General features: G+C 35.2%; 1 protein-coding gene across 1 annotated transcript in view; it reads left to right on the plus strand.

Moving 5' to 3' along the window:
• Window positions 1–18,231, plus strand: part of ANKRD62 (ankyrin repeat domain 62) — a 57,298-nt gene extending 39,067 nt beyond the window's left edge. The window contains exons 10-15 of the mRNA XM_011983934.1: window positions 4,715–4,748; window positions 5,016–5,157; window positions 12,593–12,806; window positions 14,410–14,593; window positions 15,753–16,676; window positions 18,040–18,231. Coding sequence (XP_011839324.1) covers window positions 4,715–4,748; window positions 5,016–5,157; window positions 12,593–12,806; window positions 14,410–14,593; window positions 15,753–16,676; window positions 18,040–18,231 — 1,690 coding nt within the window. The remainder of the gene's footprint in view (window positions 1–4,714; window positions 4,749–5,015; window positions 5,158–12,592; window positions 12,807–14,409; window positions 14,594–15,752; window positions 16,677–18,039) is intronic.
• The last annotated feature ends 4,246 nt before the right edge of the window (window positions 18,232–22,477 follow it).

Raw genomic sequence — 22,477 nt, forward strand, 5'->3', positions numbered from 1 at the left:
ATCCAGAAGCCAGTCACATCTTTCATGTCCAAGCCACTCCACTGTCATCTGATTGGCCATCTAGAGTAGTGTCATAGACTGCTAATAGGTCTTTCTGTTTCTCCATGTTTAATCCTCTTTTCGTCAATTCTTTACCCAGTGAACCTATTAAAACATGTCACATTATGTCACTCTTTTGGTTAAAAACTTCTAATTGCCTCCCATTTCACTCAAAATATATGCCAGATTTTCTCCTAATACTCCAAAGGAACCACAGGATCTGACTTCCTATTTTCCTGACTTATGCTTCTGCCTTTCTACCCTTTCCACTCTGCTGCAGCCACACGGAACTTCTTTCTATTTTGTGAACACACTCTGCATCCCTCTGTACTGGGCGGTTGACTCTGTATGGAGTTAGATATCCTCCTTGCTTACTCCTTCCATTTCTTCAGTTCTTTCCTTAAAAGCCACTCTCTCAGCAAGGTCTTATCTAGTCATCCTAATATTTTCGCCACCTTGCCCCTCCTGCACATAAACACTCCTTTTTCCTGCTTGAGTTGTTCCTCTCTAACATACTATATATTTTGCTTCTGCTGTTAGTTGTTTTGTTTACTTGGTGCTCATGAGTAGGATTTTGTCATCGCTGTGTTTTTCATTGCCTAGGAAGGGACCTAGCATATAGTAAGTAGCAACTCAATAAATGTTTACCGAATGAGTGAATAGAGTTTATCCTGGTGTATGGTTTTAAACATTAATACTCACTTAAAATACAGTTTGACATGGGTTCATTCTGACAATTTTACCTGGCAATTATATGCCCTTTTTGGATTCTTAGGGCTCTTCTTAATGAGCTGTACTCTCTATATAAATGGTTTTCTAATTCGGGAGCAAACCCCAATATTGTGGTCACTCAGCTTTTCTTATTAGAAATAGATACTATGCTAAAAGTTTCTAATAAAATCATTCTATTTTCAAACAAAATTCTATCTAATCAGAATAATGCTAATTTGAACAATATATAAAGACATACAGGTATTTTAAAAGTGTTTTCTCCCTTTAAGGTAATTTCACAGTTTCTTTCAGGTTGTATGTAGCTCATGGTATTTTGAAAACTTAATTCAGTGAAACATATTAAAAACTATGGCACAAATCCAACTATGACCCCATGTCTAAGAGTCATTGCTTGCAGGCAGTGAGCTTCAGCCTTTTAGCGTAGCATTCAAGTTTATTGTAGCATTCTTCCCTCAGTGTTTACTTTCATGTGTTTTACACTTTACCTTTCAAGTTCCCAGGAAACAACTGGATGCCACGTGCCTAATCCCTGTGCTCACATTCTATTCTCTATGTAGAATGATTTTCTCCTACTGTTTCTGGTTTTGTTTTGTTTTTTGTTTGTTTGTTTGTTTGTTTGTTTGTTTTGGCCTGGTGAGCTCCTCTTGTCTTTTGCCTGTTCCATAAAGTCTTCCTCATGCTCAGATATAATTCTTTCTAGATCAGTTCTTACATATTGCGTTGTGTCATAATTACCTGTTACCTGTTTTGCTTTTTTTTCTGAAACAAAGTCTAGTTTTGTTGCCCAAGCTGGAGTGCAGTGGCACTATCTCAGCTCACTGCAACCTCCACCTTTCAAGTTCAAGTGATTCTCATGCGTCAGCTTCCAAAGGATTATAAGCGTGCACAACCACGCCAGCTAGTTTTTGTATTTTTAATAGAATCAGGGTTTTTCCATGTTTGCCAGGCTTGCCTCAAGTGATCCACCTGCCTTGGTCACCCAAAGTGCTAGGATTACAGGTGTGAGCCATCACGCCTGGCCTGGTTACCTGTTTTTGTTTTGTTTGTTTTGTTTTGTTTTTGAGATGGAGTCTTGCTCTGTCACCTAGACTGGAGTGCAGTGGTGCAATCTTGGCTCAGTGCAACCTCTGATTCAAGCAATTCTCCTGCCTCAGCCTCCCAAGTAGCTGGGATTACAGGCACCCGCCACCACGCCTGGCTAATTTTTTTTTTTATTTTTAGTAGAGTCAAGGTTTCACCATCTTGGCCAGGCTGGTCTTGAACTCCTGAGCTCATGATCCACCCACCTTGGCTTCCCAAAATGCTGGGATTAGAGGCATGAGCCACTGCGCTTGGCTGATTACCTTTTTTTATTTAAAGCTGGGAATATATATTTCTTTGGATATGTTGGTAGTTCAAATTGGTTTTTGAATTAGTAAATAAATTGAGATGGAGAAGAGTATGAATTTCACAATAATTTTTTTATTCTTTGTAAGTAGAATTATTAGAAAACATTGGCTTTTTAATGGATTTTTTAAAGTAGTGATCATCCCTTGCATATGAAGGAAGTAAAGAAAAATGAAAATTTTAAAAATACACCTCAAAAGAAACTGTCGTTACACTAGTGTTTGAGAAGGCCAGTGTACTTACTGGTCTTCTACCCAGTCTAGAAGACTGGCAGTCTTCTGTAAAAATAATGATAGCAGTTTCAGTGAAATGGTTAAGGATGAAGGAGGATAAAATCTCTAATTTTCTTATCTCCCTGTGAAGGAATACTAGCAGTGATTACTTTATCTAGAAATAAACTAGTGTAGACAGCCTAATCTAGAGAATAGTCAACTGTATCAGTGCTGCTGGAAGACTGATTAAGATGATGATTAGTGCCCTTGTCGAGGAGTTTCAGCTGGTTGCCATGGAACCCTGACTGTAGTGCTAAACACAGACAACTCCTGAGAGAACTTTGACTGCAAAAGGAAGTAGAGAAATGGGTGACAAGTAAAGAAGAAGAATGTGAGATTCAAGAGACTTTTGTTTCATTTTCAATTTTAAAATGGAAACTGTTAGAGTATTTTTGTTTGTTGTTTGGAATAATCCAGTAGAGAAGAAATGTGTTTTTGGAATTTAGTTTTGTTTGCATGTGTGAGCTTTGGAAAGTTTGATCCATTCTTTTTTAAATATTTATAGTAAATCAACTCTTACAATTTCTATTCACGTATCATTTTATTGGAAGAGGTTTTTCTTTCAGAATTGGTTCAGGAATGGAATATTTTAATATAATGGTACGTAAAAATGTTGACCTAAAAGTTAAACTCACATGCATATGTTTTTAGAATCTGTAATAATAAACATACAAACACTTGAGTCATATTGAATAGAATTTAAACATTCCTTGATGATTTATGTATCACAGTACCTTTGAAAGTAGCATCACGAATAGCTGTGCTTTAGCAAGGTATTCTGAAATAACAGGCGTGTCACCTTTATGGTTTTTCAGATTGTGGGGAGGGGGAGGTTTTCTAATGAATAATAGAAAAGCAAACTCCTGAAAAAATTCATTGCAGACTGTTACTTTTGGACTGTATAGTTCAAAGGTAAAAAAAAAAAAAGAAAAAAAAATTTCCCTGGACCAGTCAACAGGCTCTTTGACATGTGTTGTACACTCAGTAAGTGTTGGTCGAATACATGAATAGTTGAAAGGATGAATGAATGTTTTTTGGTGAATTTCTTTAGAGAAACCAAGTTTTCAGATTACTAAAAGCAGGTTTCCAAAACTGCATAGATATAAAATCTTACTTTAAAAAATTGCAAGATTCAGAGATTATTTGTAGTCATAGATAATAAGAATTCATCTGCTTTTATATTACTTGTAAACAGTTGAAAATAAATATTACTTTTATAGCATATTATAGAGTATCCTGAAACACGTATTTTGGAGCCAGAGTTCTTGGGTTTGAATGCTTAGTCTGCTATTGACCAGTTTTATGGGCCTGGGCAAATTATATGGCCTTTCCTTGCCTACTTTCTTCCTGTATTAAATGCCTAGTAAGTTACCTACTACACAGAATTGTTGGGAGGATTCAAGACACTTAAAGACTTGTACAGTGTTTAGAATAGTACACAGTACCTGCACAGTATGTCCTGAAAAGCTCACCAATGTCATCATTTAAATAAGGGTTTCTGTTACATAATTAATATTTATCACATAAGTCTTAGTACCAATTAAAGCTTGTTTGTATATAAAAGGGCAACAAGGCCTGATGCAGTGGCTCACGCCTGTAATCCTAGCACTTCGGGAGGCCGAGGCAGGTGGATCACCTTAGGTCAGGAGTTCAAGACCAGCCAGGCCAACGTGGTAAGACCAGCCAGGCCAACATGGTGAAACCCCGTCTCTACTAAAAATACAAACAATAAATAAATACATAAGCTGGGCGTGGTGGCAGGTGCCTGTAATTCCAGCTACTCAGGAGGCTGAGGTAGGAGAATCACTAGAACCCTGGGGGTGGAGGTTGCAGTGAGCCGAGATCACGCCATTGTACACTGGCCTGGGTGACAGAGTGAGACTCTGTTTTAAAAAATAAAACAAAACAAACAAACAAAAAAGGAGGGAGGGGCAACAAGAGAAAAAAATAGTGTGTTGTATATATTTTTTCTATGAAGTAATACAAGTAACATGTTTATTCTTTTTCTTTGGCTGTCAGAAAACTTGATCTAAACTTAATTGTTTTATATTAGTAGTAATATATTTTATTTGTCCTATAATATACCCTTTCCATTTATAGTTTTATCCCCTTGTAGAAAATAATTGTATTTTATATCACCTGTGAAAAATTTCCTGTAAACTTTATGAATAGGAGAGAAAAATTACAAATACAGAGGTTTTATTTAAGAAATAGTTATAGATATTCTTTGTATTTTACATATTTACTATTTGCCTGATTGGAATTTTTTGGTTTTTTTTTTTTAGGCTTGCAAGGAAAACCTGTAATGAAAAGAACAAGGTATTGTGAAAGTATATTGTCAAGAATGTTGTTGAAAATTCCTTATTAAAGTTCACTTAAAAAACAGAAAATCCTTTGTTGTAAAGACATTGGCTTTCAAAAAGCAACAGCAACCATTCATAAAGGTACCCTTTTAACCAAAGTCAGTTATTTTAAGAAGTACTTTGGTTTTGCTCATAGAAAAAGATGAATAGTTCCCACTGGTGTACATTTAGTATTTGCCATAAATATTTGGTAGACATTTTGAAACAGTGTTATTTATTATAGGTTAAAAGAGATCTATATTCCAAGGATGACCTCAATGACATAATTTGGTCACCTGAAACATCCTCGGAGGATGATGACTTGCCTTATTCCAGTGATAAAAACTTTATGTTATTCATTGAACAACATGGAATGGAGCATAAAGGTAGGACCAATCCATAAATATAAGGCTTTTTCCCTATCCTATAGTAATGTATGCACACATTGCTTAGCACCGTACCATAGATCACTGATGTGTTATAGGGATGTTCATCTCAGAAATATGCCTTTACCCAGGGTCAGGTTGTCATTATCTCATACCTTGAATACTGTGATAAACTTATAACTCTTTTCCCTACTTCCCCACCTTCCAAAACCATGGTCTATTCTGCAACCATAATTATATACATTTTTAAAATTCACATCTGATCATGTTACCCGATTGCTTAACACCCAGCTGCCACTTGTCATTGCTATAAGGTAAAGATGACAATGCTCTAGCTTTATACTACTTCATTTCATACCCTTGTTTCTCTCTGTGTCACAGCCAGCGCCCAGGTGTTTGCTCCCACAATCCTTAGCTTTAGTGAAATATAGTTGATGTATGTTAAAGTGCACATATGTAAGATGTACAATTTAGTAAGTTTTGACAGGTGTATACACCTGTGAAACTGTCACCATAACACAATTATCATATCCATCACCCACAAAAGTGTCCTTTGCTGCCTTATGTTCCCTTTTTAGAAAAACTGCTAAATTGTTTTCCAAAAGATGTGTACCATTTTGTATTGTCGTCAGCAGAATAGGACGGTTGCAGTTGCTGCATTTTTACACTAAGTACTGCAGTATTTATTTGTAGCCATTCTCATGGATGTGGTTACTGTGCATGATCCTAATGACTAAACATGTTAAACATCTTTCTATGGTTTTATTTGCCATCTGTATATCCTCTTTGGTGAACTATGTTTTCAAATCTTTTTCCATTTACAAAATTAGATTGATGTTTTCTTGCTTGTTGAATTTTAATAGTTCTGGATACTATTGCTTTACAAGAATATTTTTTCCAGTTTGTAGGTTGACTTTATTAATAGTGTCTTTTGAAGAGTTTTAAATTTTGAAGAACTTGTTCAGTTACAGAGTTTGCATTTTATGTCGTATCTAAGAAAATTTTGCCTAGCACAAGTAATTTTCTCAAAAATTTTATTCTGTGCATCATTCTAGGGGTCTTATAGTTCTGGGTCTTACATTTAAATGCATGTTTCATTTTGAGGTTTTTTTGTATATAGAATGAGGTATAGATTCAAGTTAACTTTTTGGATCTGAACAGCCAGTTGTTTGAGCACTATATGTGGAAATGGCTATCCTTTCTCTACCACATTGCCATCCTGCCTTTGTCAGAAATAAACTGGTTGGCTATATGTCATCTATTTGTGGACTTTCTATTGAATTCTATTAATTCAATGCTCCTCAAATTATGGTAGGGTTACTTCCTGATAAATCCACCCTTTCAGTCAAAAGCTAAGTAATACTTCATTAAACCCATTGTAAAATTAATAAGTTAAACCACCTGAAGTTGGGGACTGTCTGTATTTGACTTTCTTTATATAGGTTGAGCATCCCTAATTCAAAATCCCAAATCTGAAATGCTGTAAAATCCACAATGTTTTCATTGTCAACCTGATCTCACAAGTGGAAAGTTCCATAACTGAGCTCATGTGCGCAAAATTTGTTTCATTCAAAAATTATGAAATATTTAAAATTACTTTCAGAGGCCGGGCGTGGTGGCTAATGCCTGTAATCCCAGAACTTTGGGAGGCCAAGGCAGGAGGATCACTTTTGGTCAGGAGTTCAAGATCATCCTGGCCAACATGGCAAAACCCCATCTCTACTAAAAATACAAAAATTAGTTGAGCATGGTGATGCACACTGTATTCCCAGCTATTCAGGTGGCTGAGGCAAGAAATCGCTTCAGCTTGGGAGGCAGAGGTTGCAATGAGCCATGATCTCACCACTGCACTCTGGACTGGGTGACAGAGCAAGACTGTCTCAAAAATTAAAATAATAAAATAAAATAAGATTACCTTCAGGCTTTGTGTATGAGGTGTATATGAAAAATAAGTGTATTTTGTGTTTAGACCTAGGTCCTATGTCCTAGAGATCTCATTATGTATATGCAAATATTCCAAAATCCAAAATCTGCAATACTTCTGGTCCCAAGCATTTTTAATAAGGGATACTCATCCTGTACCAGTGGCACATTGTTTTGATTACTATTGATTTGTAATAATTCTCAAAATCAGTTTTCAGATTTTGTTATTGGTTCTGTTTTGGCTCTACTAGATCCTTTGCATTTCCACATCGATTTGTCAATTTAAAAAAAAAGTCTCCTGGCTTGTTGGGATTGATTAGGTTGGGATTGTGTTGTATTTATAGATTATGGAGAATGGACATCTTAACTATAATGAATCTTCCTGCTCCTGAAGAAAGTGTATGTCTCCATTTATATAGGTCATATTTAATTTTCTCAGTAATATTTTGTAGTTTTTAGTATATAGGTCTTTTTATGTTTTATCAGCTGTTTATTTCAGTTTTTGATATAGTCATAAGTGATATTTTTAAAATTTTACTCTATCGCTAATATACAGAAATACAGTTGGTTTTTGTATGTTGATTTTGTATAGTCCAATCTTGCTGAACTCACTTATTAGTTCTGGTACGTTCTGGGTAGATTTGATCAGATTTTCTACATAGACCAAAGATTGTCAAACCTTTTCTTTCTCAAAGTACCCTCTTATTAAAGACTTGTGGCAAAAGGGGTCTCTGTTGTAGCTGATAGACTCTGCCACTGTAGTATGAGAGCAGCCATAGACAACCTGTACATTAATGAACACAGCTGTGCTCGTTGACGAAGACAAGAAGCTGGTCCACAGGTTAGAGTTTACTCAAACCTATTGTGTGGTCATGGTTGTGTATAAAGATAGTTTTATTTATTTTTTCAACTGGGATGACTTTTATTTCTTTTTCTTGCCTGACTGCGCTAGCTAGAGTCTTCACAACAATGCTGCATAAAAGCAGTAAAAGTAGACATTCCTGTGTTGTTGTTCATCTTCTGGGGAACATACTCATATGTTCCATGATACATGTTAGGTGTCGGTTCATCATAGATGCTCTTTATCTTGCTGAGGAAGGTCCCTGGATTCTTACTTTGCTGAGACTTTTTCATTTTTACAAAATCAGGAATGAGTGTTGAATTGTATCAAATGCCTCTATCTGTTGAGATGATTCTATGGATCTACTGTTTTCCATTGTTAATCTGGCAGATAACAACGATGTTTGAATGTTAAGCCAACCCTGCAGTCCTGGGAAAAAAACCCATTTGTTTATGATGTATTGTCCTTTTATTATACTGTTGGATTCAATTTTCTAAAGAAGTCATGATGAAGTCTTTATTGGTTTATTATAAAGAGTTTATTTATTAGACCAGTTTTATGTTCACAGCGAAATGGAGAGGAAGGTACAGAGACTTTTCAAATACCTTCTACCTGCACACATATGTAGCCTCCCTCCTTATCAGTAACCCTCCCATAGTGGTACAGTTTCTCTAATGGATGAGCCTACATTGGCACATCAGAATCACCTGCAGCCCGTAGTGTGCCTTGTACGCTGGTGCTATACATCGTATGGGTTTGGTCTTAAGGTACACTGACACGTATGCGGGTCATATACATTTTCACCTCCCTAAAAATCCTCAGTACTCTGCCTGTGTATCCTTTCCTGGTGTCCCTCACCCTCTGGCAGCCACTGATCTTTTTACTATATCCATAGTTTTACATTTTCCAGAAAGTCATATAGTTGGAATCATACAGAAAGTAACATTTTAAGGCTGGACACGGTGGCTCACGCCTGTAATCCCAGCACTTTTGGGAGGCCAAGATGGGTGGATCACCTGAGGTCAGGAGTTCAAGACCAGCCTGGCCAACATGGCGAAACCCTGTCTCTACTAAAAATACAAAAATTAGCCGGGTGTGGTGGCAGGCGCCTGTAATCCCAGCTACTCAGGAGGCTGAAGCAGGAGAATCGCTTGAAGCCGGGAGGCAGAGGTTGCAGTGAGCCAAGCTTATGTCTTTGCACTCCAGCCTGGGAGACAGAGCAAGACTCTGTCTCAAAACAAAACAAAAAAAAAGTAGCATTTTTAGGTTGGCTTGTTTGACTTGGTAATATGCATGTATGGTAATTTGCATGTATAGTAATTTGTATCTTCTCTTCTTCCTGATCAGCCAGGGTAAATAGACATTTCTCACATTTATCAATCTCCCAAAGTGTTTGGTGTTGCTGATCTTCCTTTTTTTCCTGAAACCAATAGTATAACAAAGTACCATAGACTGGGTAGCTTATAAACAGTAGAAAATGATTTCTCACAGTTCTGGAGTCTGCAGAGTCCAAGGTCAAAGTGCTGTCAAATTTGCTGTGGGGTAAGGAACCTTCCTGGATCATAGATGTGTTCTTTTTCTCTGTGTCCTCACATGGCAGAAGGGGTGGAGGGGCTCTCTGGGGTGTGTTGTGTGAGAACACTAATCCCATTCATGAGGGCTTGGCTCTCATGATTTCACTACCTCGAAAAATCCGCCCTTGTGATTAGGTTTCAGCAGATGAACTTTTGGGAACACAAACATTCAGACCACAGCAGATGGTTTTGTTTTTTATCCCTCTGCTTGCTGTGGGTTTAATTCTCTCATTTTATTTTATTTTATTTATTTATTTATTTATTTATTTCCATTTTCTTAGGGGAGAAGTCAGGGTTATTGATTTGAGACTCTTATAATATTGATATTTAGTGCTAAAAATGTGTATTTAAGTGCAGTTGTTGCTGCATTCTACAAACCCCGATATGTTACTTTTTCATTTTTATTCAGTTCAAAATATTTTTTTTTCATAGTCTCTTTGAACCAGGGTTTTTTAGACATGTGTTTCTTAGTTTTCATGTATTTGAGTATTTCTTAGCATTATTTTTGTTATTGGTTTCTAATATCATTGATTTGTGGTCAGGATATGTACTTTGTATGACTTACATTCTTTTTACTTAATCTTTTTAATGAGATTTATTGTATGGCCTAAAACGTTGTCTGTTTTGGTAAGTGTTCCATAGGTACTTGAAAGGCATGCTGTTTTTTAAGTCTGCTCTATTCTTGCTAATTATCTGCCTCCTTGTTCTATCACTTCCTGAGTAAAGGGTATTGAAATCTCAGATTACTTAGAAATTGTCTATTTCTTTTTATAGTTCTATCTACTTTGGCCTCATGTATTTTGAATTTCTTATGTTATTAGGGGCATAAACATTTAGGATTATTATATCTTCTTGATTAACTGAAACTTTCATCATTATGACATGACCTGATTTATTGCTGGAAATTGTTTTGCTGTGAAATCTACTTTGATATTAATTGAACCATTTCTTCTCAGTAGTCTTCTGTCAAGTGTTAGCATGTATCTTTTTCTATTCTTGCAGCCCATTTGTCTGTTTACATTTAACATACATTTCTTATAGACAGCATGTAGTTGGGTATTGCTTTCTTATCGAGTCTTGTCAGTCTGCATTTTAATTGAGGCTTATGGACCAGTTTCATTTATAATGTGATACTCAATATAGTTAAGTTTGTCTGTCATTGTGCTGTTTGATTGCTGTCAGTCTTGCTGCTATTTGTTCCCCTTCTTTTTCTGCTTTCCTTTAGATTAATCAGCTATTTTCCATGATTTAATTTCGTATTTCTTTTTTGGTTTATTATATATAACTCTTTGTTTGCTATCTCAGTGATTTATTTAGGATTTATAGTATATAATTTTAACCTATCACAGTCTACCTTCAAGTAATGTTATACCACATCATAGATGGTATAAGAAAATGACAATGGTACACTTTATTTATTTATTTATTTTTGTTGTTGTTGAGACAGAGTCTCGCTCTGTCGTCCAGGCTGGAGTGCAGTGGCCGGATCTCAGCTCACTGCAAGCTCCGCCTCTCGGGTTTATGCCATTCTCCTGCCTCAGCCTCCTGAGTAGCTGGGACTACAGGCACCCACCACCTCGCCCGGCTAGTTTTTTGTATTTTTAGTAGAGACGGGGTTTCACCATGTTAGCCAGGATGGTCTTGATCTCCTGACCTCGTGATCCGCCCGTCTCAGCCTCCCAAAGTGCTGGGATTACAGGCTTGAGCCACCGTTTTATTTATTTTTTTGTCCCAGACAGTTCCTTCCTGGATCTGTGGGAATATAGATTTTGCCAAGTTTAGAATGTTTTGGGCCAATTATTTTTCAAATTTCTTTTCTGTCTTTGTTGTTTTCTATTTGGAGATTTATATATTAGTTGCTTGAAGGTTTCTCATGGTTCATCACAACAAATTTATGATTGTGATCTGTGTTTATTTTCGATTGTAGTTTTTACCTCTGACATTGTAATTTGCATTTCTACAGGTGTGGTTTGATTTTTTTAAAAATACCTTTCATGCCTCCACTTACTGTCTCGAGCTTTATTTGGGGTACAGTGATTTACTTATAAACAGAATTCTTTTTGTTCTTGCTTCTAGATTCTCGGTAATTTGCCACTCCTGAGGCAAGAGTTTTTGGATTATTTATCATCCTGTGAAGTATGAGTTTTTTGGGCCTGGCTCTTGGGTAATGGACCCTCTTCTGGGCACTTTGTGAACACCAGGCATGGTTTCTCCTAATCTTTTTCTGTTGTGTCCCCCCACCACTCGCCACCCCTAGGTCTTGGGAAGTTTCCTAGCACACATCCATTTTTTTCATTATTCCACTAAATACTTTAGAGGGGACCTCTGCAGATCTCCAGGGTTTGTTTCCTCTGCTGCTTTATCCTCTCCAGTGTTCTGTCCTGTGATTTCTTTCTGCTTTTGTTTTACTAGATTCTTAGCGTCACTGCCCCAGCTCAGGGAATCTATGTCAGATTTTCTCCCTTTATCATGGCCTGGGAGCTCTGGCAACAAAAGAAGCTCTATCAACAAAAAGGCCTACATTTGTTTCCTGTCTTTCAGTGATGACCATCTTCATTATCTGAAGTCCACTGTGTTGAAAATCATTGTTTAATATATTTTGTCTGTGTTGGTTGTTTCAGGTAAGGAGGAAAATCAGCACCCGTTGCTCCCTCTTGGCTGAAAGCAGATTGCAGCAGAACTCCAGCACATGCAGCAGACTAGCCAGAGTGCTTTGCTTCCTCCTTTGCTTAGCTGCTTCCTTCTCTTTTTTTATTTCTCCGTGTAGCCTTCTCTTCCTCAGAGAAATATTCCCTGGGCCAAGTATAGGTCAGATTCTCTTACGTGACTGAAAAACTATGTATTCTTATAGTATCTATCTGAATTTGTAATTGTCACGTTTTTTTCTGTGTTCTTTACTACACTTTAAGCTAAACAAGATCAGACGTGTTGTCTGTTTTATCTGAAGAGCTTTTTAAAATATTTTCTACATTGAAAGCACTTAATAGATACATATCCATTCAGTGTATGAATCAGTGCCATGTTGAAATGCACAGTCCTTTATATTTAAAAACCTACTCATGTATTTTATCTCTATTTTGTTTTCTCCCGGTTACAGATTTTGTTAGCCTATCGAAAACCAAGAATGCAATAACTGCATGTGAAAGATCAATAGAACATAAAAAATGTAACTGTGAACAACTTAAAGTAAAATTTCAAAAAATGAAAAATAAGATTAGCATGCTACAAAAGGAACTATCTGAAACAGACGAAACCAAATCACAGTTAGAGTATCAGAATCTTGAATGTAAACAAAAGCTCTGTAATTTCAGGTATCACATTCTAGTTTTAAAGAAATATTTGAGCTATTTATACTAAAGATATGTAGGATAATTTTTGTAATAGCTGACTTACCTTCTAGGGTTTACTAGGGAAGAAAACTTAAAATTGTGGAATGTGAAATTTTTGGATAAAATATCACAAGTTCTTAATTGTGAATACTTCTCTAATAATTAATTGCATATTCCTTTAAATCATTATTTTAATGGCTACATAGAATTTTACCCTATGGAAATTTCATTATTTAATAAATTGAAATTGGGGGTTTTAATTTTTTGTATTAATGCTGTAAGAAACATCTTATATATCCATAGTTTTCTACATTTCTATTTCTTTGGATAAATTTTTCAAAATAGAGCTATCTGGTTAGAGTATAGGAGCTTTTTAAAAGAGATCTTTGATTAAATATTACTAAGTTGTTTTTAAGAAAGTTTATAATTTGAGTATGAAATGTATACTTTACTCCACCCAGAATAATTATTTTTAAAATTAACCAGTTTTATCGGTTTGTTTTTTTTTTTTTTCTTGTCCTTTTGAGACAGAGTCTTGCTCTGTCACCCAGATTGGAGTGCAGCGGTGCAGCTCATTGCAACCTCTGCTTCCGGGTTCAAGTGATTCTTGTGCCTCAGCCTCCCAAGTAGCTGGGATTACAGGCACGCATCACCGTGCCTTTCTAATTTTTTTTTTTTTTTTTTTAAGTAGAGATGAGGTTTTGCCACTTTGGCCAGACTGGTCTCAAACTCCTGACTGCAAGTTATCACCTGGCTTTGGCCTCCCAAAGTTCTGGGATTACAGTGTGAGCAACCACGCCTGGCCCAGTTTTACTCTTAATATGCAGTGAATGAAAAGTAAAATGGAAAGTGATTACTGATTAGCTTAGTCAACATCTGTCTGTGCTACAGAGTTTAAATTAATTCAAACTTCTATGCGGAAGGCAGATATTATTCTTTATTGTTTAAATATTAGATCTTGTCTTGTTTGAGAATGGATTTTACAATTGCTTGTAAAATACATACTAATCAACAGAATAAGTCAAAAGTGTTACCAGAAAAAGAAACATAAAACGTATGGGTAACATCTTAGATTCCTTAGCTTAGTCTTGGATTATTGTCATCTGGAGATATATGTTGCAAGAAGACATCTGAAGGTGCTATCTTACAATGTAAATCATGTTTAGGGACAGTTGCAATATTTCATGAAGATGCAAATTTATTTCTAGTGAAGGTATCAACTTGTTTATTAAAAAATACCTTTTTTTTAAATTAGCTAACTCTAAATGATTCATCCTGACTGAGGAGTAATTATTACTGTGTGAAGAAAAGGTAATTTTTAACTTGTAGCTTTACCTAATAATTTTCAACATCCTTTTCCATAATATTTACTAGAATTAATAATAACAGAAGCTAATCAGTTAGCAGGATGTTCCTTACTACCTTTCAATTTATATATGTTCTTTGGAATATATCGAAGTGAGATATTAACATGAAAACTAGAAAGAAAAAATATTCAAGAACATTGGCACTTTATTAGGATAGTAAACCAGCATATGAGTGTTTTGTTTTTAAAGGATTTTAAGATAAGTATATTTAACTACAGCTGTATCTTACAAGAAGAAGAAGAAAAAAGAAGAAAGGCTGAAGAGTTGTATGAAAAAGATACGGAAGAGTTAAAAATAATGGAAGAGCAGTATAGGACACAAACTGAAGTGAAAAAACAACTTCAACTGACTCTCAAATCATTGGAAGTGGAACTGAAGACTGTAAGAAGTAACTCAAATGAGGTAAATTAATGTTTGGTAAAATTTTACATTTCTAATATTATTTTATTAATATGACTTAGAATATCCCTTTGACTTTATATATATGATGTAGTTCTAAAACAAACTACAAATTTTATTTCATCTTAAATGAAACTTACAACTGCAATTATTTATTATAAATCTTGGCTTCAAAATTATATTTTATTTCAGCTCAAAGACTTTTGGAAAACGATGATAACCCATAATATATACTTAGTGATATTTTGTTGATAAGTAATTTGTTCCTAGTGACATAGTTCAGTGTAGTTTTCCCTATTTCACATTAATTATGGTTTCAAACATTGTGAAAAGGAAATAAAAGTTATCATAATAGTATATGATCTCAGGATTTCCTAAGAAGAGCTTTATAAATTTTATCTTCTTTGGTGTTTTGAAAGAAAAGGTTTCTATTGTATTTGCATGTCTACCCCATGGAAGTAACTGTGATCTGGTGGAGGAGCACTAGAAGCAGAGTCAGAGGACCTAGGAAAAATCCAGGAACTTGCTTCTATTTTTGACCTTTCCTTGCAGAATTGTGATAACTAAATGAATTTATTGATGTATGCATACAAAAGTGCTTAGTACAATGCCCAGATCTGTCATTTATCAATACATGTCATTGGTAAAACTGACTCTAAAAATGTAAGAAAAGTAGAATTATCTATAAAATATTCACAGAAAAAATAAACTTAAGGAATTTGGAAAATTTCATCTGTCCAGATATCTGCAGAGCTAACGCTCTTACTATAGGGAAAGTAAAGGTTAGATGTTAGTGTGTAAACCCAGTTTCTAAATGTAATCATAGTTTTTAATCATTTATGTTTTTGGGTTTGTTGAAATTCAGTAAAAGCCTTTTTAAAAAAAAAAAATTCTGAGATTCTTAAGTAATTTCTAGTGGTTTCTTTTTTTTTTTTTTTTTCTTTTATAGATCCATTGTCTTCAAATACATTTTTGAACTTTTGAGAATTTATGCTCTAAAAGGTTTGAGGTTTTGATTCAACTTTTTTTTTCCGGTTGGATATCCAGATGGCAACTCTTTCATTGTATAAATGTAACAGGTTATTACTTACTTGGTTTCAGAAGAAATCATAATATGTCATTTTATTGGGTGCTAGTTGAAAGTTTTCTTTGTTTTATTTAGAGTTCTCATACTCATGAAAAAGAAAGAGACCTGTGGCAGGAAAATCACTTGATGCGGGATGAAATTGCCAGACTCAGGCTGGAAATAGACACAATTAAATATCAGAACCAGGAAACAGAAAAGAAATATTTCAAGGATATTGAAATTATAAAGGGAAACAATGAAGACCTTGAAAAGACTCTAAAGCTGAATGAGGAAACATTAACAAAAACAATAACCCGGTACAGTAAAGAGCTTAGTGCTCTGATGGATGAGAATACAGTGCTCAATTTGGAGCTAGAGAAGGAAAAACAAAGCACACAAAGACTGAAAACAGAAATGGAATCATACCCTTGTAGACTGGCTGCTGCCCTACATGATCACGATCAATGTCAGTCAGCAAAAAGAGACCGACAGCTTGCTTTCCAGAGCACAGTAAATGAATGGTGTCATTTACAAGAAAATATTAATTCTCACATTCAGATTCTTTCTCAGCAACTTTCCAAAGTTGAGAGTACATCCAGTGGCCTGGAAACTGAGCTCCATTATGAAAGAGAGGCTCTCAAAGAAAAGACATTGGCTGTAGAACACATGCAAGAAGTCCTAAGCCGAACACAGTGTCAACTGAAGGACATTGAGCACATGTACCAAAATGACCAACCTATTTTTGAAAAATACGTGAGAAAGCAGCAATCTGTAGAGGATGGACTATTTCAACTACAAAGCCGAAATCTGTTGTATCAACAGCAGTGTAATGATGCTGACAAGAAAGCTGACAATCAGGAAAAAACAATAATTAATATCCGAGCCAAATGTGAAGATACTGTAGAAAAACTTCAAGCTGAGTGTAGAAAGCTAGAAGAGAACAATAAGGAGTTGATGAAGGAATGCACTCTTTTAAAAGAAAGACAATGCCAATATGAAAAAGAGAAAGAAGAAGAAGAAGTAAGTATCAAGAAAAATAAGTATTTTTCAAACTTTCTGAAGTAAAATTTAAAGTATATTTGGTTATGGCTAAACACTGAATCAAGTTGAATATCAAAATACATACATGATCAACAGTTCTGCTATATCACCTTAGAAACATAACTTGTTTCCAGCAAATAAAAGTTAGAGCTAGGAGATGCTTTCCTTTGAGTAAAGACAATGTGACACTTAGGAAAATTTAAGCATTTCAGTTACAAAATATTAATATAGACTAATATTTATAATGTAGTCTTAGACTGCTGAAATAATTTTAATGTCTGTATGTTGCCACATTTTAGGATTATGATAAAGCAGATATAAAGAAATATTCATACCTAAAGTGTTATTTTGAAATTGATTCAATTAATTGGATTACTTTCACAGTTAATTCCACATTTCCCAGATGAACTAAAGTGTATTTCCTATTTTATAATTATTCTTCCTCAATAGCTTTTAATGTATCTTACTTGATATAATTTTATTTTTATTCATGTCAATTTGACTTAAATCTGAAAATAATTCAGTCTCAAATTATGTATTGATACAACCATTCCGTTCTTTAAAGACATCTTTCTTACATTATAATGTGGGGAAAATGTGGTAAATGTTAGCCAAACCATACTTGATTTAATCTTCCCACTGGCATTTATAACTTACTTTCAATTTTTCAGTCATAATATAGTCATAATTTTTATTTCAAGGCTCAATGACTCTCATTTGGATATAATGTTGTCCAGTACAAAGATAAGCTTAGCTGTCTGTGATTTATTGGTTTCACATTGGATCCTCATTGTTAGACTAATGAGGGCTGGTAGGAATGGTGGGAGTAGGGAAGAGAGACACAGCAGCTGAGGTCAGGGAGGGAAGTGGAAGCCAGGTTACCTAGAGCCTCTGAGGCCATTGGCATGTTACTTTTCTTCTGAGATGGAAATCTATTGGAATGATTTGAGCTGGTGGCTGAATATGTGAGGAACTCTGAGGTTGGTTTGAGCTTCTTCTTATAAAAAAGAGAGAAAACATTGCACAGTGTAAAATTCACTACCACCAGTCCCACCCACATGCCTGTTTCTTTTTGAGACCTCAGAAGGTTTTTAAGCATTGCACATTCATCAGTGGACTGAATCTGTTGTATGAGTAACACAGCACCAGTTTGGCACAAAGATAACACCTTCTTTATCCTTAACTGGATTCAGAAATAAATAGGAATGTGTACACATGAAGAAGAAGAATCAATGTGTGTGGTGATATGTCTCAAAATGTATACATTAGAGTTAAATACTATTAACAAAATTTAATAATAAGGTGATATGTAAAATCAGTAACAAAAATAACATCTTACCAGGTAGTCATGAGACAGCTTCAGCGAGAAGTGGGGGATACCCTGAACAAACAGTCACTGTCAGAAGCTATGCTAGAGATTTCATCACAATGTCACCATAATTTAGAAGATGAGACACGAGATTCAAAAAAGAAATTAGACCAGCTGAGAAGTCAAGTATGTATGAAACTTAGCATGTCAACAGTTACTCTGTAGCTGGTTAAATAATATCAAGTGTTTCAGGACACTAGTTTCAGTGGAGAGCTTTCTTTTGTATTTTCATTATAATTAATTTTGTTAAAATTTGATTATAATATACCCATTTCTCAATCTCTGCCATGTTTTATAATTACAAATTTTTTTTAGTATTTCCCCTTATGAAAGTTGAGAATTACACATCATTTCTCACAGAAGATTAGAGAATTATTTTTTCTTTTTACAGTATATTTTTAGTGATTTTTTTCATTGCCACGTGGAGACAAGCCAGATTAATTTAGAGGATAATGTCTAATGGAATGTTTCAGAAAATTTTCTTTTTTTAATCTCTACTTTTCTGTGTGAATAAAGATTTGTGCTTACTTATTTCATGGTTTCTGGTTAACTTGTACGGAAAGGCCATTCTACAGAATAAATTAGTATTTTGATGAAAATCCTTACTCTGACTTTATATTGGGCTATAGTCATAGTCATAGAATTATGGACAGTTAGCATTTGCCAACATGTATGTGTCTACTTTCTCTTGTTTAAAAAAATAAAAACACAAAAATTTATAAATGGGGTTATAGGAGGTCAGCAAAGGGTAGGTTTGAGATGTTTGGGTGGGTCAAGTGGGCATTTTGACAACATGGCTTCTCCTTTGGCATGGTCAATGGACTCTCTGCAGTTTAAGATGACACTTTTAAATAAATTGTCTCCTAATGATGACGTGAGCCCTGCCACTCAATAGGAATCAACGGAACCTGTAGGATCTTACCTGAAATTTATCTTGTCTATTTTAATTATTTTTCTGTTTATTTTAAAATTTTCTTGTGGTTTCCCTGGAAAGGAAAGATGATGCTTAATTTTAAATGTTAAAAATGGGCCAGATGCCATGGGTCACGCCTCTAATCCACGCACTTTGGGAGGCTGAGGCGGGTGGATCACCTGAGGTCAGGAGTTTGAGACCATCCTGGCCAACATGGCGAAAATCCTGTCTCTACTTAAAAAAAAATACAAAAATTAGCTGGGCATGGTGGTGGCGCATGCCTGTAGTCCCAGCTACTCAGGAGGCTGAGGCAGGAGAATCGCTTGAACCCGGTGGGTGGAGATTGCGGTGAGCCAAGATGGTGCCTGAGTGAGACTCCGTCCCCCAAAAAAAGTGCAAGTTTTCTTGATATAACAAAAGTAAATGGATATAGACAAAAAAGAAATGAAATTATAGTTGATATAGTGGTGTTTGGAATTGAAAAATATAAATGCTTACTATAAAGTAATTTCCTATATTTCCCCATTTTACCAATTTTGTAAATGTGAGTATTTGATAAAATATAAATTAAAAAAGAAAAATACTGTGTTTTAATCGTAGAGCATAGGTCAGTAAACTTTTCTGTAAAGGGCCAGGTAGTATTATTTGAGACTTTGTGAGCCATAAGATCCTTGTTGCAACAGCTCAACACTACAGTTACAGCACAAAAGTAGCCATAAACAATATGCAGACTGAAGGGGTGTGGCTGCGTTCCAGTAAAATTTAGTTAAAACAGGTAATAGGTCGATTTGTCCTAGATTATCATTTTTTAATAAAATAGATTGTGATAGTCTAAAACAGTATTTTATATATAACCATATTTTGTTCATTCATTCACCTATTGATGGGCATTTGGCTTATTTCCACACCTAAAGGTTGTTTTTAATTCTTTGTTTTAGTTGCAAGAAATGCAGGATCAACTCACAGAGACTCTAAGATGTGCTGAGGAGATGCCAGACCACGTGCAAAAGTACAATTTAAAGCAGCATACAAAATATCTTGAGTATTTATAAAGCAAATGAGTAGTGTAGTATGAGAAATATATCAGTTAAGATAATAAGTATGTCTGTGTGAAGCCAAGGAAAAATTTCAGCTTTAAGCTGTTTTGAAATGCATAAATTTTCTACATTATTTTTAATTTTACACATCATCCACAAAACAAAGGTAGAAAAATAACAACAGTTGCTCAATTTTCTACTTTTCAAATATCTCAGAATTTATGTAATTATTCCTTCAGATGTTTGTTCACAATTCACATGATTTTTTTTAAAATTATGTCTGACAATAATTATTTTAAAATATATATTTTAGGCTTAAAATAGAAAATGCCATGTTAAAAATTAGAATGAAAAAGCGAGCGAACAAAATTGAGCAGCTTCAGAAAATTTTGGTAAGTTCAAGTTTGATAAGTCAATCTCTTATTTTCTGTCACACTGAAAAGGAATTTTATTTTTCTCATAGGACAGATTGAATATCCCTTGTCCAAAATGTTTGGGAGGACCAAAAGTGGATTTTTTCAGATTTTGGAATATTTGTATACACCTAATGAAATACCTTAGGGATGGTACCCAAGTGTAAATGCAAAATACATTTATGTTTCATATACACCTTATGCACATAGCCTGAAGATATTTTCTTTTTTTTTTTTTTTTTTTGCCTGGGGTGGGGGTGCGGTGGGGCACAGAGTCTTGATCTGTCGCCCAGACTGGAGTGAAATGGTATGATCTCAACTCACTGCAACCTCCGCCTCCCAGGTTCAAGCAATCCTCCTGCCCCAGCCTCCCAAGTAACTGGGACTACAAGTGCGTGCAGCCACACCAGGCTAATTTCTGTATTTTTAGTGGAGACAGTTACACCATGTTGGCCAGGCTCGTCTCGAACTCCTGACCTCAGGTGATCCACTCGCCTCAGCTTCCCAAAGTGCTGGGATTACAGGCGTGAGCCATCACATCTGGCCTGTACAATGTTTTACAAAAATGTTTTGCATGTGACAAAGTTTTAACTGTGTTTCCATCACAGCCTGTCACATGAGGTCAGGTGTGGACCTTTCCAGTTGTGGTATCATGCATGTGCTTGAAAAGTTTCAGATTGTAGAGCGTTTTGGATTTCAGATTTTCAAGTTAGGAATGATCAACCCAGATTAGAGATGCTCCTTGACTTACAAAAGGGCTACATGATAATGTCTCTTGTTTAACTGAAACATTATTAATAATATTTGACTTTTTCAGATGCAGCAGGTGTGCAAGAAAACATAACTGCAGAAGTAGATGAAGGTATGTTGCCAAAAATTATGAATTAAATTTAAATCATGGATTTCTGAAGTAAATGTAAATAGTGAATGGGTTGCTTGGTTAACAAATACCACATTAAATACTTACACACATTACTGAAAGATGTGACAACATAAACATTCATAATGAAAAGTATACTTAGGCCTCATTAGTTTATCATCTTCCATAGCTTTTAAAAAAATCTTAAGAAGTCTGTGTGTATCCCTTTTTTTCCCCTGGCTCTACACTTGTTCCATCTCTATGGAACTGTCAGCTTGCACACTGCAACTGTTCTCAGAAAACAAAGGTATCATCAGCTTCTCAAAGTTATGGTAGCGATTTAAGGCCAAGAGATGCGAGACTCATGTATCAAGCAATTACAGTTCATAAGCAGTCACTTGACCAGTCATATTATAAGAGAGAGAGAGAGAGAGTGTGAGAGTGTGTGCGTGTGTGTGTGTGTGTGCGCGCGTGTGTGCGCGCGCGTTTTATGTATACCTGGTTTCTGGACTCTGTTCTGTTCTATTGATCTCTTTATCTTTATGCCAAAATCACACTGTTACAATTTTTGTAGCTTTGTAATAATTCTTCAAACTGGGTTGTATTTTCCTCTAAATTTATTCTTTTGTTTTTTTCAGAGTTATTGTGCATTTCTGTGTCATCTACATGCCATGCGAGTCTTAAAACCAATTGTCAATTTCTACAAAATACCTGCTTGGATTTGGGCTGTAATTACATTACGTCATGAGAAAGAATGAACATCTTAACAATGTTGAGTCTCTCAACCCGTGAATAAGGTATTTTCTTAGATCTTCCTTGATTTTTCTCAACAATACTTTTTAGTTATCATTGTACAGATATTTTGCATAGTGTGCCAGATATATTCCCAAGAATTTTATTTTAATGCTATTATAAATAGTATTATTTTTAAAATTTCAATTCCTAGCAGTTTATTTCTAACATATAGAATTATAATTGATTTTTGTATATTGATCATGTATCCTGCAATGTGGCAAAACTCACTGGTGTCAGTAACGTTATAATTGATTTCACTTGGTTTTCCATATAGATGATTATTTCTACAAATAAAGACTGTTTTACGTATTTCTTTTCAGTCTAGATGCTTTTTATTTTCCTCCATTTGTTTCTTCCTCCCTTCCTTCCTTCCTTTCTTCCTTCCTTCCTTCCT

Source organism: Mandrillus leucophaeus, unplaced genomic scaffold, assembly GCF_000951045.1.
Source record: "Mandrillus leucophaeus isolate KB7577 unplaced genomic scaffold, Mleu.le_1.0 Scaffold257, whole genome shotgun sequence".
NCBI classification, from domain to species: Eukaryota; Metazoa; Chordata; class Mammalia; order Primates; family Cercopithecidae; genus Mandrillus; species Mandrillus leucophaeus.